The following is a 16,355-nucleotide window of genomic DNA, read 5'->3' on the forward strand; positions in this document are numbered from 1 at the left end:
ATGGCAGATGCGCTTCAATGTCAGTAAGTGTAAAGTCATGCACATTGGGGCAAAAAATCAAAACTTTAGATATAGGCTGATGGGTTCTGAGCTGTCTGTGACAGATCAGGAGAGAGATCTTGGGGTGGTGGTGGACAGGTCGATGAAAGTGTCGACCCAATGTGCGGTGGCAGTGAAGAAGGCCAATTCTATGCTTGGGATCATTAGGAAGGGTATTGAGAACAAAACGGCTAGTATTATAATGCCGTTGTACAAATCGATGGTAAGGCCACACCTGGAGTATTGTGTCCAGTTCTGGTCGCCGCATCTCAAAAAAGACATAGTGGAAATGGAAAAGGTGCAAAAGAGAGCGACTAAGATGATTATGGGGCTGGGGCACCTTCCTTATGAGGAAAGGCTATGGCGTTTGGGCCTCTTCAGCCTAGAAAAGAGACGCCTGAGGGGGGACATGATTGAGACATACAAAATTATGCAGGGGATGGACAGAGTGGATAGGGAGATGCTCTTTACACTCTCACATAATACCAGAACCAGGGGACATCCACTAAAATTGAGTGTTGGGCGGGTTAGGACAGACAAAAGAAAATATTTCTTTACTCAGCGCGTGGTCGGTCTGTGGAACTCCTTGCCACAGGATGTGGTGCTGGCGTCTAGCCTAGACGCCTTTAAAAGGGGATTGGACGAGTTTCTGGAGGAAAAATCCATTATGGGGTACAAGCCATGATGTGTATGCGCAACCTCCTGATTTTAGGAATGGGTTAAGTCAGAATGCCAGATGTAGGGGAGGGCACCAGGATGAGGTCTCTTGTTATCTGGTGTGCTCCCTGGGGCATTTGGTGGGCCGCTGTGAGATACAGGAAGCTGGACTAGATGGGCCTATGGCCTGATCCAGTGGGGCTGTTCTTATGTTCTTATGTTCTTATGTTCTTATGCACAAGGTCCCTGTGGTTGATTCCCTAGGTGGGTGTGATCCTACTCAGCACTAGGCACAACTGAGCACAGTGATTGGCAATGAAGTCCCATCTCTGCCTACTCCAGCAGCAGAAACACCTTTTCTAGAGCACCCAAGAAACCATCAGCCAAGGCTCTCCCGATTATCCTTATTACTGTATCTTTAATTAACATGACAATAAGTCACCAGTGAAACAACAGGCAAGATGGAAATCCCTACTTTGTACAGTCTTACAGTGTGCAGGATGACTGTGAACAGGCATTGGCCTGCTTCATGGAGGACCATCCTTCTGGGCGTCTGATAACCAGCAGCTGTGCAGGGGAGCCACTGCAATAGACATGTGTCTCTGCCTCCTGCTGGGGACTTCCACTGTGGCAGACCGCTGAGGGAGGCAGGACTTTGGGCTTGATGCAGCATCGCTCCTGCACACCCCTCCCCATGCACATATTTAAGACTCAGTATATGGTGACCTCAGACTGCAGCTCCAGGAGTTGCACTGCTGTAAAGCATATGCTGCTACATGAGGAAAGATTGCATGCTCCAGCTGGTGCCACCCAAGGCAGACACTCCTATGGCCTGGCTGGCAGCTGCCTCAGGAGGCAGGAGCTCCTCATAACTACTATCCTCCTAGCTGGCTGAGGGTAAAACCCGAGCAAGATCATGTTTCTCTCTCCCTGGCCAACAGACAACCCCACTTGGCAGTACACCACTGCCGGACATATGCACTCATGCCCATCCCCTGCCCAAGCCCCTCTCAACAGGAGGTGGGGAGGGGAGATGCTGCAGCTACCCTCTCAGTTCCAGGGCACAGAGTGGCTCTTAGTTGAACCTTCCAAGTAGTACCAGGTGACTCCTAAAAAGGGGAGCTAGACAGCCACCTGTGGTGGTGGCAGCAGCAGGTTCTTCTGATAGCAGGCGAGGCTGCAAAGGGGAATCCCAGTGCGGGAACAGGAGTATCGCTTCAGGTTGGGGCAACCGCTGACTCCACATGGGGTGGGTGGAGGCAGAGGTGGTGGAAGGGAGGGCAACAGAGGTAGGGTGGCTCCTACAGGAAAGGATACTGTGATGCCGTCAGCAGCATTGCGGTAGCAGACAGTGGGCACCACCACCCCTTTGGACTTGCGCTCTCGCAGTGTCTTCACCTTGGCCTTGCTGGTCTTGGTGAGGCGCTCGATGGTCTGGTTCTTGTTCTCCTCAGCTTTCTTGGCAGCCTGGAGGCGCCGTTTGCGAGCCCTCTCCTCCCGCTTCACCAGCATTTCCTCTGTCAGCTCCTTGGCCTTGTAGCCCATTGGCAGTTCCAGTAGGGGTTGACTCTGTTGCTTGTGCAAGAGAGCTTTCTGCACCCACAGAACCAAGAGAGGGCAGGGAGCAAGGTGAGGACCAAGCAAAGCAGCCATTAGAGCATCATCACACTGGGGGCCCTAGAAAGCACACCGGGGAGGGGCAGAGCACTGCCAACAAGGTCAGGGATCTGGGGCCTTTTTCAGATCTGGGGGCTGGCCACCACTGCCTGTGACTAGGGAGACAGGCTCATGGGCAGGAAAAAGGCATCTTCCCACTCAAGGCCGCTGGCACTAGGATGGGAACTTTACTGCTGTGTCCACCTGCAGGTGGGAGTGAAATGAGAAACCAGGACAAAACAGAACAGCCTTGTAAGAGGGCTGTGGCAGTAACTTTCCCTTCATTCCCAAAGCAAGCTCACCAACCTTCACCTCCAAGACAACCTTCTGAGGTCAGCAAAAGTACCTGGGGCAGGCAGGGAGGTAGAATGGGGCAAGCTGAGAGGATTTTAGGCCATAGATACCTGCCGAGCCCCGTCAGTGAGAGAGACATCCAAGATCCAGGATTCCACAAATGGCCCCCAACTCTTCAGTACCTCCCAGCCATACCAGGAGCAAACCCTGGCACTCTTATCCGAGTGCATGGGTAGGGCCCCTGCCAGAGCACCACCTTCTCCTCTTCCTCACCTGCCTGGCAGTAAGCAAGGACTCATCCACTTCCTTCTTGAGTTCTCCATTGTCATCCAGCTCGCCCCTCTCGAGGGCGTCCAGCCAGCGCTGCTCTTCCACCTCCTCCTCATGAGCTGGGAAGCCCATTTCTGTATCGAGTTCGGGCAGAGGTGAAGGCTCAAGATTGCTATCCTCATCTGGGGGAGGGGCGTGTAGGAGAGAAAAGGTTGCCCGGATTACCGTTAGCGGGGAAGAATGTTGGCTGCATCACAAAGTCATCCCAGCACCTGCCCAGGAGCCAGAGGGCACCAATAGCTGCAAAGCTGTGTTTCATATCCAGAGTGCTCCCAGTCTCTCCCTAACCACCCAGCTGAGCCTCTTGTCCCCCCCACTTCCAGAAAGCAGGAGATCCATGGTAAGCAGTCCAGCAACTGGACTGGCTCATGGAGAGAAGGAACCTCCAGTTCTATGCCACAAAGAGATCCAGAGAGACTCCACCAGTATCTCCTCGGACTGCCAGCTGCAGGCCATGGCTTCTACCAAACCCACAGAAGGAAGGCCACCCACTCACCCAGCCACGCTCGGTATTGTTCAATGGGCACGCCTTCCATGGGCTCATCCTCATCGTCCACAACCATCAGCGGGGAGGGCGAACGCGGCCCCTCAGGGACAACAGTAAAGGTTGGTACACTGGGGAGAAGACCGAAGCCAGATCAGGTCACCACCGGGATGAGCAGGCTAGCAGGAAATGCCAGTGGGCTGGTGGAGCCAGCTGTGCAGCTGTGATGGTTCTCCTGCTGAGGGGCAGAAACTCTCACGCAAGGAAGGGCCAGACAGGGTGATGCTCTTGCGTGGCCTGGAAGCCAAAGGGGCAGCCAAGGATCACCAGCCACATGCAGCCTGCTTGTGGTCAAGAGTCTGCAGGACAGCTGCACCATTGGTCTACATCCTCTGGCCCTCCACCCCTGCCCACAGCTTTCTAGTGCTGGGCTCCACTGCCACAGGACCCACAGCCTGCCCGCCCCCTCCAGGACTGCCGCTCTCTCCTTGACAGCAAGCAGCGCCTGCGACCTTCTCCTCCCCTGGTCCTTCCAGCCAACCGCCCTGGCACTGCCACAGCACCGCTGCTCTCCCCTTGGGCAGGCTGTGCTCTTCCCCCCGTCCAGAGAAGCGGCTGGTCTGGACCTCCGAGCCTGGAGGGCCGGGGACCAGGAAGCCCCCGGAGCGCCTCCCGCCCGCGCCTTCTGGGCGTCCCGCCGCCGACAGCGGCGCATCTGGAACTCCCTGCCACAGGACTCGGCTGGAGGCCGCCGTGGCGGCAACGCCTCGTGCTCAGCCCCACCTCTTGGTGCCCAGGACCTGCCCGCCCAGCTTGATCCGGAGCTTCAGCTGCGGCTTGGGCGGCGCCGCCTCGGCCTCGGCCGCGCCATCGCGGTGGTGCCGCTTCTTGTGCTTCTTCTTGTGCTTCTTGTGCTTCTTGCGGTGCGGCCCCCGCGCGGCCCCCGCCTCCTCCGCGCGGCCCGCGGCACAGAGCGCGGCCCCCCGAGCCCCGCGCCCGCCCCGCTCGCCGCGCCCCGTGCCCTCCATGCCGCCGCTCGCAGGCCCCGCCGCGGCGGCCTGCTCTGGTGGCCCCGCCCCGCCCACGGAGACGAGGAGGGCCGCGGAGGCGGGGCGAGGGGCGGGCCCGGCCGCCAGGAAGAGGCGCGGCCCTCGCGCCCCCTCCGGCCGGAGGTCTGCAGCGCCCCGCTGCGCGCGCCGCTCTGTTTTGCCCCCGCGGGAATGGCTCCGCAGGGAGCGCCCGCAGCTGAGCCCCAGCCACGCCCCCGCAGCAGCCCTCAGACAGCGGCGGGGAGGCGCTGCCCGCCCGCCCGCCCGCCCGCCACGCGTCCCCAGGCGCGACACGCGTGGGCAGAGAAGCGCCGTCCACGACAGACACGCAGCAGCTGCCCGGGACGGAGCGGGGCCAGTGCGCGCCAGCCCAGTGACTGCGGCAGTGCTGTGGCTGCCAGCCAGGCGTGCCTGTGCGGGGAGCCAGGGGTTCGCGCTGCCTCCTGCTGTGGCTGGTGCGCCACTCCTTCCTTTCTGGCCAGTCGCGCAGCAGGCGAGCGCCCTGCTCGAGGGAAAGCCCTGGGCGGGGCTCGCACCTTTCTCACTGGGCTCCCAGTCTGGGACTTTGTGCTGCTGGGCCCCTCCCCAGCACAAGGCACTTTCCAGCCAGCAGATGCCCTCGTGGAGACTCGCACCCTTGCCACGGACGGTTTTGCCCACGCTCTACCTGGCTGCCCTCTTGCCGCCCTTGCTCTCCTCAGCGAAGCGTGTCCATGTGAATGGGATGAGGGGACCTGAGCGTGGGGCTTCCCATCAGCTCAGAGCTTTTGCTCCTTTACTCCTGATGCTGCAGGAGGGAGAGAGAGCTTGTGTGAATGAGTGTATATTCCTTGGGGCATTGCCCTATGGTTGGCAGCGGTGCCTGTTACTGTGTTGCTCATTCCTGATGGCTTGCAGCATTTGACTGGCTGGATGCTGTGACTGGCTCATTGGATATCACACCAACGGTAGGCCACCCACAGGACCCCAGGCAATGGGTGAAAATCCATGGGTTTCCATGGCCCCTGACAGCATAAGAGCTGCGAAGGGCTGTGCCAGCATTACTAGGAGGGCTGTGTTGGAGGAATCTTAAAAAAATGGTTTCCTCTTTAGGGGGGAAGCAGAACCCTCCCCCCCTCTTGCTGGGAATCAACCCCAGGATATCTCCCACACCCGGCTGACTGCTAATCAAGAAAGACAAACGACAATGGCTGGTTAAAGTTGCAAAAGAAAGTCATTTACTCACGGTTCCATAGAAGCATGTTTACAGCATCTGATTATGATCAGAGGTTACACTAAACTTGAGATAACAAGGCCCTGGAGCTGCCTCGTCCTGCGTGTGCCATGTGGTCAAGATGGCGTCGCCAGCAGAGCCCTGCTGTGACATAAGAACATAAGAACAGCCCGACTGGATCAGGCCATAGGCCCATCTAGTCCAACTTTCTGTATCTCACAGCAGCCCACCAAATGCCCCAAGGAGCACACCAGATAACAAGAGACCTGCATCCTGGTGCCCTCCCTTGCATCTGACATAGCCCATTTCTAAAATCAGGAGGTTGCGCTTACACATCATGGCTTGTACCCCGTAATGGATTTTTCCTCCAGAAACTTGTCCAATCCCCTTTTAAAGGCGTCCAGGCCAGTCGCCATCACCACATCCTGTGGCAAAGAGTTCCACAGACCGACCACATGCTGAGTAAAGAAAAATTTTCTTTTCTAACTCTCCCAACACTCAATTTTAGTGGATGTCCCCTGGTTCTGGTGTTATGTGAGAGTATAAAGAGCATCTCTCTATCCACTCTGTCCATCCCTTGCACAATTTTGTATGTCTCAATCATGTCCCCCCTCAGTCGTCTCTTTTCTAGGCTGAAGAGGCCCAAACGCCGTAGCCTTTCGTCATAAGGAAGGTGCCCCAGCCCCGTAATCATCTTAGTCGCTCTCTTTTGCACCTTTTCCATTTCCACTATGTCTTTTTTGAGATGCGGCAACCAGAACTGGACACAATACTCCAGGTGTGGCCTTACCATCGATTTGTACAATGGCATTATAATACTAGCCGTTTTGTTCTCAATACCCTTCCTAATGATCCCAAGCATAGAATTGGCCTTCTTAACTGCTGCCGCACATTGGGTCGACATTTTCATCAACCTATCCACCACCACCCCAAGATCTCTCTCCTGATTTGTCACAGACAGCTCAGAACCCATCAGCCTATATCTATTGATTTTTTGCCTCAATGTGCATGACTTTACACTTACTGACATTGAAGCGCATCTGCCATTTTGTTGCCCATTCTGCCAGTCTGGAGAGATCCTTCTGGAGCTCCTCACAATCACTTCTGGTCTTCACCACTCGGAAAATTTTGGTGTCATCCGCAAACTTTGCCACCTCACTGCTCTTCACCTCTCTCCATTGTGAAAATTGCCCATTGACACCCACTCTCAGCTTCCTGGCCTTCAACCAGTTCTCAATGCATGAGAGGACCTGTCCTCTAATTCCCTGACTGTGGCATTTTTTCAGTAGCCTTTGGTGAGCGACCTTGTCGAAGTCCAGATATATAATGTCCATGGGTTCTCCCACATCCACATCCCTGTTGACCTTTTGAAAGAATTCTATAAGGTTAGTGAGGCAAGACTTACCCTTACAGAAGCCATGCTGATTCTCCCTCAGCAAGGCCTGTTCATCTATGTGTTTTGAGATCCTATCTTTGATGAGGCATTCCACCATCTTACCCAGTATAGATGTTAGGCTGACCGGCCTATAGTTTCCTGGGTCCCCCTCTTTCCCTTTTTAAAGATAGGCATGACATTTGCTATCCTCCAATCTTCTGGCACCGTGGCCATTTTGAGGGACAAGTTGCATATCTTAGTCAAGCGATCAGCAACTTCATTCTTCAATTCCTTAATAACTCTTGGGTGGATGCCATCAGGGCCCGGTGACTTATTGATCTTTAATTTATCAATGAGGTCTGAAACATCTTCTCTTTTAACCTCTATCTGACTTAACTCCTCGGTCAGGAGGGGCCGTTCGGGCAGCGGTATCTGCCCGAGGTCTTCTGCCGTGAAGACAGATGCAAAGAACTCATTTAATTTCTCTGCCATCTCTAAGTCTCTTTTTATCTCCCCTTTCCCTCCCTCACCATCCAGAGGGCCAACCGCTTCTCTGGCGGGTTTCCTGCTTCTAACATATTTGAAGAAGCTTTTATTATTCCCCTTAATGTTGCTGGCCATGCGTTCCTCATAGTCTCGCTTGGCCTCCCATATCACCTTCTTACATTTCTTTTGCCACAGTTTTATGTTCCTTTTTATTCTCCTCATTAGGGCCAGACTTCCATTTACAGAAGGAAGCTTCCTTGCCCTTCACAGCCTCTCTAACTTGGCTCGTTAGCCATGCGGGCACCCTCCTGGATTTAGTGGAACCCTTCTTTCTTTGCGGTATACACCTCTGCTGGGCCTCTATTACTGTTGTTTTAAGCAGCCCATCTTGTCCAGTGACCCATCTTGTCAGGTCAGTGTTCAGTGAGGAAGAGAGGAAGAGAGGGCGTGGTCGGAAGGAAGGGAAGGATATAGGATCTGGGCCACACCCCCACATAGGTCATCCAAAGGGGACAGGTAAAGTGTAGGGTCACTGGGCCATGGCTTAACCCTTTCAGGACAGTATCCTGCCACCTCTGGACAGCAGACGGAGTTGCACCAAACTCCAACAGGCTGCACCAGAGTAACATTGCCTTGGTGGATGTAGGATATGACAGACACCAGCACACCATCTGCGAGGCATCTGAGTAAGCAGTGTATGTGCCATGCACTCCTGGAAGAACAGGACAGACATCTCCCAGTCATAAGAACATCAGAAGAGCCTGGCTGCTGGGTCAGATAAAGGGGGCCCATCTAGTCCAGCTTCCTGCATCTCACAGTGGTCCACCAGATGCTTCAGGGAGCACACAAGACAACAAGAGACCTGCGTCCTGGTGCGCTCCCTTGCAGCTGGCAGTCTGAGGTATCCAACTTCTCAAAGTTATGTCAGGGCTGAGGATGTATAAACATGACTGCAAGTCAGAACACGACAGGCTGAACCCGCTTCTTCGACTAGTTGCAGCAGGCTCAGGACTCTGCTATGCAGTTTCAGGAGAGGCCAGGGTTGCAGTGGGAGGTCTATTGGGAGAATGTTCTTGATACCAGCACTTCCATGCTGCTGCTGCTATAGTTGCTTCTGTTGCTATTTGTTGATGTGTTTAAGGTCATGCTGTGACTTTTATTTGTTAATGGTCTCTTGAATCCCTGAAATAAAAGGCAGGAAATAAATCCTTTATAGAAACAGAAAGACTAGGTATCATGACCTGCCCCTGCAGCCCTTTTCTCCTCCCCTCAGATTCACCACTACACACCACACATATGTTTGGCTAAGAAGCAGGTCTTGTGATGCAGCAGGGAAAGTACCTTTCCCCAGTTTCCTGCCTTGGGAAAGAGGGGCAGAGGAGGACAACAGGACAGAAAATTGTAGCTGTACTTGCTGCTGGACAGGCAGGAGGGAGCTGTGTCCAAGGCAGAGGGGAGAGTCAGCAGTAGGGTAGAGAGGTCCCTGCAACTAGGGAATGGGCACACCTGGAGGGGTGTGTCACATGACAGGAAGAGGCCTTGCCCCAAGTTAGTCCTTGGATGCCTGGCCTGGTCTGGCCTTCTCAGCTGGCAGCAGCTCTCTAGGCTCCGAGTCATGGGGATGTGTGTCACCCCTGGGTTGTAGGGACAACTCAGAACAACTTTTTTCAGGAATTGGGCACAATTGGTGCCCCAGGCTCAGCCAGACACAGGCACTTCTGGCCACAGCCAAGACCTGGGCGTCCACATCCAGACTAGGCCAGGGTCCTGGAATACCCCCAAACTATGAGTTTGAACTTTCAAGGAGAGTGGTCCCCCGCAGAGGGGACATTCAGGCCAGTTCAGCACGGTCTGAGTTTCTTTACCCAGGACAGTGGCTCTTGTTACTCAAGACCAAGACTTCTGAGTCACCTGCTGTTTGCCTTTACTCCAGTCTGCGACAGTCTCCAGCTGATGAGCTCCTTGGGACATAGTGGATGGGAGAGACAGGGCTGGTGTCAGCACATGATAGCACTCACACCTCCAGACCCTGCAGGATTTTCATGCAGAGGCTGAAAGGCAGAGGGGACCATTTAGAAATGGGCTATGTCAGAATGCCAGGTGCAAGCGAGGGCGCCAGAATGAGGTCTCTTGTTGTCTTGTGTGCTCCCTGGGGCATTTGGTGGGCCGCTGTGAGATACAGGAAGCTGGACTAGATGGGCCTATGGCCTGATCCAGCAGGGCTGTTCTTATGGGACAGGATAGAGCCTGACAGGGGAATGACCACTGTGCAATGCTGCCTCTTCCATCTCAGAAGGATTCCATGCCAGTGATCTCAAAGGCCATGGCCTCTCTCCTTCCCCAAGTGCCAGCAGTCATACAGCCACACAGCCCAGGTGGGGCCAGGGGATGGAGACTGCTGGAGGGCAAGTAATGGGGCCTGCTGCTCAGGGAGGGGGAGAGAGCGCTGCCCCTTCCAACAGCACCCGGCCACCCTGTCCCCAAATGCCCTCTCTGCACCTGGTCATTCCTGTTCCTCCTCCCTTCCAACCCCCAGGTGGGTCCTCGGACGAGAGGAAGCCAGAGGCGGAAACGGAGCCAGTGCGCAAGGCTGCCTGCCAAGGGCTTCGGGAGCGCAGAGCAGAGGTCTCCCCCCGCGCCTGGCAGTGCTGGGGGGTGGTGGATGCTAACCAGCCGCAGCCCGCGCCAGCCGCAGCCCGCTCCATTCAAAGTCTCTCCCGCAGCTGGCCTGGTGGCGCTCCCCGCCCCGCGATGGCTCTTTCCCCGCCTGGCAACTGCGCAGCCCCGCCTGGAGCACCACAGCCCGCTGCCGGCGGGACCCCGGGGCGCAAGGAAAGGCCTTCGGGAGCCGCCGCCCGTCGGCGGTGGAGCAGGGGCCGTCCGCGCTCGGCTGGCCTGGGCCGCTCTCTCCCTGCCGGCTCCGAAGCCCGCGGAGCGGGGCGGGGCGGGGCAGGCAGGGCAGGTCGCGGCAACCACCCCCGCAGCCGAAGACTGCCTGCGACGGCACGGCCTCGGGACAGCCGGTCGGGCGCGCAGCATGTTCCAGCGGCACCACCGGAGCAGAGTGACGGTCGCGCGGGGCTCGGCCCTGGAGATGGAGATCCGACGGGGCCGGTTCCGGCTCAGCCTCCTCGGCGACACCGAGCAGGTAGGACTGGACTGGCCGCTGCCAGGCTGAGCCGTCGGCGCGGGGGAAGCGAGCCCCGCCACGGCCTCCTGGAAGTCGGGCGGTGCGCTCGCGTGGAGGGGAGAGGCCCGCCCTGCGGCTGCCGGGAGCGGGGCCGGCCGGGCGCCTGACCCTCCGGCGGGACCAGGAAACGCGCGCCGCTGCCAGGCCGGGACGCAGGGAGGCCCCCGCCCCGGAAGCGTGCGGGGCTGCGGCGGTGCCGCGTGGCAGCTACTGCCGTGGGAGCCTCGGGGAGGGGGCGCCTCGCTGCCCGCCCGGGGACTCCTCGGGGAAGGGAGGCTGCCCGCTCGGGCCTCGCTTGCTGGGGAAGAGCGTCGGGGCCGAGGGGCGCGGAGCGGGTTCCCCGGTGCTTGGCGGCGAGAGGCGGGAAGCCCGACTCCCCCGGGGAGTGTGGCCGAGGCCGCTGCCCGGCGGGGCGCGAGCGCTGAGCCGTCGGAAGGGAGGCCCGCAGGACGGAGCCCCCGCGCAGGCTCGTCCGTCCCGCGTGGCCTCCTGCGCGCGTGACGCGGGCCTGGGAACGGGCGCTGGATCCGCGCGGCTGCTTCGGACCGTGGCCGCGACGCCGAGGAAAGGGGAGGGGACGAGGCCGCCTTTGCCGGGAGCTGGGGGGGGCAGGCAGCGGCGCTTGCAGGGCAGGGCGGGGCGTCACGGGGCAGGAAGGCGGGGCAGACTGCAGGACTCCGCCGGTGCAGCGCCCGGGACTCTGGCCGGTCTGCGGGGGGCAGAGAGCGCGCCCACTGCCGGACCCCGCCCGGGAGGTGTCCGCCGGGCTCACCTTTCAACCCAGGGAAGGGGGCACGTGTCGAAGCCTGAGCGGGCCGCACGTGGGCGGCCGGCCTGGCTGGGGCGCGCCCTGGAGCCTCGCGGTGCCGCACAGGCAGGGAGGAGAAGGTCCTCCTTTGGGCGAGGAGCATCTCTGGTTCTGCCGCAGCAAGCAGAGGGAAGGGGGCGGTCTGGTCACCTTGCCCAATGGAATGAGGAGCAAGGCCCCCACTCCTCAGGGCCCCGGCCAGTCTCACCCCCTCCCCCCATTCTCCCTGCCCGCACCCAGGTGGTTTTCCTCTTGGCCACCCTTTCCTCCAGCCCCCCCTTCTGGTTGCTGTGCCACCCGCCGGGCCTCCCCAGAGCAGTGGGCCCCAGGGTGCTTGGAGCTCAGCTCCCTCTCCACTGCTGGGCAGCCTTGACAACCTTTCTGACCTGAGAGCTCCTGGGGGAGGGGCCCAGCTTCCCACCCTGCCCCCCAGGCCCTTGCCATTCCCTCAGGCAGGGTGCCAGGTCCTTCGTGGGGAGTGAAACACCAGGACCCAGAACGGAGAAGCCCCCACCAGGGCGTCTGTCTGGCATCTCACTGTGCCGGTCCTCGTCTTGGGCATCTGTTGTGATTGTGATGATGATGCTTATAGCACTTTTCAACAAGAGTAATTCACAGCTCCTGCCATGCAAGTGCCCAGAGATGGTTGACGGGGGCTAATTCTCTGTTGGCATCCTTGAGAGGGAGAGCTCTTTCGCAGTGCCCCCAGCCCATCCCCAAACCAGCACAACTCCATGCCTCTCCCCTTTGCACCACTTCAGCCTGGGATAGGAGAGGCCCCTTCTCTCGCCCCAGGACAGCTGGGGTTCTGGGCTGAAGGCTGCCTTCAGCAGTCTGCGAAGCCTGCATCACTCCTCTGGACCACCAGAGAGGCCCCCAGGTCCTGCCTGGCCAGGATGGGCATCTCACACTGGAGTCCCACTTTAGAGCCATTGTGGGCAGTATGCCAAGCTTTGCCCAGGGTGAGAGAGCTGAGGGAGGAGGGCTGATCGGGGCCCTGTGGGGCCTCATTCCCCTGTAGCGTTGGGCAAATCATTGGCAGCCGTTCCTGAGCCCACTCCTTGTTTCTGTTTGTGGAGCTTCACCACTAAAGGGGTCAATGCCAACCCCACCCTCCTGCCAGTGGGACAAAGGCTCTGCTCTCCTTCCAGCTGGGACGTCCTGCCCTGAGGAAAGGGGATCCAGCACCTGCCCCCTCCTGCTGCCCTGTCCCCCCCCCAGCAGTTCCCAGCACCTCACCTGATGTCCCATCAGGGTGTATCCTTGCCCCCTCCGGTTTCCTCCAGGCCTCCTTCCAGTGTGCAGTTGGCTCCAGTCGAGCCCCCCCAGTCCAAAGGTGAGATGCCTCCTGTCCTGCTGCCCCCCCCCCGTTCTGACCTCTGGATCTGAAGCCCTTTGTCCTTACCCTCCCTCCGTGGCACCTATTAGGCTGCTTGCCATAACTTCCTCTGAAAGGGCTCCTGTGCACTGAAGAACTGCACCAGTTATCCCATGGGCTGCCCTTTCCACAGTGCCACTTCTGTCAAGGTGTCACTTTGCAGACCTCTCTGCTGCTGAGCTGTGAAGTGACTCCTCAGAAGAAGCGGTGCTGTGGAAAGGACAGCCCACACTATAACTGGGCTCTTTCCCACCTTGAAAATATGAAATATGATCTGTCATTTGCAACTAATGAGTTCCTATGGGAGAAGAAAGTTCTTAACATCCCACAAGCTAGAAAACGTCAGGGACCAGACTCTTCCTCTGCACAAATAATGGAGAACCCCAAATAATGGGGGCTCCAATATAATGTAGCCTGGGGATGTGCGCTTATTATGGAGGTTGAGATAAATCTTGACCTGGAAGAAGAAATCAGGCATGCGAGGGAGAAAGGAAGACTTCAATTGCACTCACATATGTATATTATTTTCTGATATGTGTATTCCAACCTTCCTTATTCCAAGTGACTCATGGGGGACAGAATACATGGCTCTTCCCACTTCTTTTATCTTCACAACAACCTTATAAGGTAGGTTAGGTGGAGAATGACTCACCCATGGTCACCTGGTCATCTTGCATTGCTGAGGGGGATCTGAACATGGATTTTCTTGAACCATGTCCAACACTCTGACCAGTTTAATAAGTAAATGTATGTCCAGGTCCTGACAAAGGCACCAGGTTTCTGTGTGTTGCAATGAGTGGTTTGTGGGTATAAATTGAGCAGTCATATAGTGAAAGACCCTATTTGAACTGCTCCCCACCAGCCCCCGCTAGTTTGCTTCTATCAGTAGACCAGGAGCAGAAGCAGTAAAAAGGTTTTAAGAAAAACCTTTCCTTGCAGTTAACAAGCAGGTTCATCTCTGTTGGCTGTGCAGGCCTAGACTCTGGAAGGGGAACCCTGGAGCCATTCCCTGGGCATGGCTTGGGAGGCCTCATGTCCTGGTGGGCCTGCCAGTTAGAATTCATGCAGGAGGCCAGGAGAGGGAGGGAGGAGGCCAGGTAGGGACACCCCCACACACAGGTGGGGGGGGACATGAGTCAAGTCTGAGACAGGGAGCCTCTGAGTCACCTGCCTCCTAGACAACACATTGCCCCACACTGTCCTGCAGGTGGCGCTGCACCTTCTTTCCAACACTATTCCACCAAACTGCAGTTCATGGGCCACGTGTATAAGGTGCAGCTCTTAGAAATAAATTGGCTGAGCTTCTTTTGGCATGACAATTAATATAAAACATAAATAAAAATTTTCAAGCTTTATAATTATTGACCAGGTATAAACTGAGAGTCCACTGGATTAAAAGATAAGTTTCATGCTCATGCTGAGTAAACACATTAAGAATTTAAATGCTTCTTAAATATTGCTGCTCTCAGACATCTGAAGTTTATTGTCTGTGACTTTTACGTTAAGCAAGTTTGGCCACCCCTATTATGTACCCTAAATTACTGTGCCTTAGAACAATTGGTTATGGAACTGATCAGAAGGGAAGTGACTCTGGACTCAGCCCCAAGACAATGTATCTGGTATGAGATCTAGGCCCAAATCCTAACCAGCCTTTTAGTACTGGCATAGCTGTTGCCGTGGGACATGTACTGCACCATGTAGCTGGGTGGCATTCACAGAGGTCTCCTCAAAGTAAGGGAATGTTTGTTCCCTTACCTCAGAGATGCATAGGCCTTATGTCAGTGTAGGAAAGTGGGTTAGGATTGCACCCTAAGCGCTGAACTGATGGAAAACATACCAACATATATGTGTGTAAGGGGGAAATTGTAAAGGAAGTCTAATGCACCAGACTCCAAAGAAGGGAACTTTCAAATGAGGGGACTAGTAGAAAAGAAGCTGAAAGGGGTAGCCTGCAGTCTACTCTCTCCTGAAGGCATAGAGGGTATTCCAAACCACAACCTTGGTTAGAATGTATATCACAGAGGAGGAAAGGCACCACCAAGCTCAGGAAGATGCCAGCATGGAGTCAGGGAAGCTCTGGAAGGCAAGAAGGCTTCCTCCAGAAAATGGAAGTCTTGTCTAGAGGGAACTCAAACTAACAAAAGAAATGCAAGCAGACTGCAAGGGATGCAAAGGCGTGATGGACAAAAACACCAAGGCAACAAATGCAAACTTCTGTGCACATGCCCAAGTGGACACTTCAGACGGGGCCAGCCTAGTAGGCTCTGGGACTGTGCTGGCCAGCTGCTGGGGGGGTGGTGGAGGAGGAGCAGTGGCTCATGATTAGCTGCAGGCCCGGCAGGGACTGCAACAGCACAGCACTGTCTGCCTTCAGCTGCCAAGTCCCTTTTTGGATATGGCACTCTCAGCCTCAGCCCTCTAGCTGCAGTTGGGGGCTAGCAGGACTGGTCTACCTGGTAGGGTTGCTGTACAGATTGTGGAGACGTCATGTGTTAAGTTGTTATCAGTGGGCCTGCCTGATCCCTGTGAGATCCGTAGGGAGAGGGGGCCGAGTGCATCCCCCATCCGCAAGAACTCTGGTCTGAGACTCTTGTCTTCCTGGGCTGCCTTTGCTTCCCATTCCTCCCATGGGAGCCATGTAGGGGCAACTTCTGTCTTTGGGATTTCTCTCAGGTCTGGCAGAGCAGTGTTCTTACTCATGCAGAACTGAGCTGCAGCAACTCAGCCGTGGACCACGTGAAAATTATCACCCAGGGAAAGGTTCCTGATCACATGCAGAGTGTATCCCTTTAAAAAGAGACACCTGTTCAAGTGGTGCTCCTCTTATATTCAGCAGGGGGAGAGCAACTGTCTCTCTCTGCTCCAGCATAGTGTGTTTCCAGTGGCTGTTGCTGGGGTCTCTTCTGCACCTTTTTTAAGACTGTGAACCCTTTAGCGACAAGGAACCACTTATTGGTTTGTTTAGCTATGGAAACGCTTTCAAGCCACTTTTTGTTTAAAAGCAGTCCATGTAGCAGTACATCCTCTCTGTCATCACTGCGCAGCGATTGCCCGTCTCTGGACAAGTTGGGCAGAATGTCTAAGGCTGCCATCCCAAACCCACTCAGCTGGGAGCAAAGACCCACTACGGTGGCACTGACTTTTGAGCAGAGGCACCAGGCTTGCTGCCCAGCACCCGCCATCTTGCCAATCAACCACTGGCTGTGGGCCAGCCTGAGGCCTCTTTTCAGAGGCACTGATGGGCTGTGAAGCCTGCCTGGAGAATGTTTGCTCAGCCCCAAAAGACTGGAGGGGGGCAAGGGGCAGGCTGCCTGCTTTACTCCTTGAGGAGCACCGCTGCGGGAGGGCTTCTGGGGCAGCTGAGGAAGGCCTCAACTAGGAGGGAGGGGTCAGGGT

General features: G+C 56.4%; 1 protein-coding gene across 1 annotated transcript; it reads right to left on the bottom strand.

The window, feature by feature from the left end:
• Positions 1 to 1,094: 1,094 nt before the first annotated feature.
• On the bottom strand, positions 1,095 to 4,488 carry INO80B (INO80 complex subunit B). The gene is made up of 4 exons (XM_066632205.1): positions 4,244 to 4,488; positions 3,473 to 3,591; positions 2,920 to 3,098; positions 1,095 to 2,289 (listed from the first exon to the last, which is right to left on the bottom strand). Exons 1-4 carry the CDS (start codon positions 4,486 to 4,488, stop codon positions 1,819 to 1,821), a joined length of 1,014 nt encoding a protein of 337 aa, XP_066488302.1. The 3' UTR covers positions 1,095 to 1,818.
• Positions 4,489 to 16,355: the final 11,867 nt, after the last annotated feature.

Source organism: Tiliqua scincoides, chromosome 6 (assembly GCF_035046505.1).
Source record: "Tiliqua scincoides isolate rTilSci1 chromosome 6, rTilSci1.hap2, whole genome shotgun sequence".
Lineage (NCBI taxonomy): Eukaryota > Metazoa > Chordata > Lepidosauria > Squamata > Scincidae > Tiliqua > Tiliqua scincoides.

Coding starts and splice junctions, on each gene's coding strand:
- INO80B (XM_066632205.1), bottom strand. CDS start 4,488: ATGGAGGGCACGGGGCGCGGCGAGCGGGGCGGGCGCGGGGCTCGGGGG. Junction 3,592..4,243: donor CAGGTCCTGGGCACCAAGAG/GTGGGGCTGAGC, acceptor TCTTCTCCCCAG/TGTACCAACCTTTACTGTTG. Junction 2,290..2,919: donor CCTTGCTTACTGCCAGGCAG/GTGAGGAAGAGG, acceptor CTGTGGGTGCAG/AAAGCTCTCTTGCACAAGCA.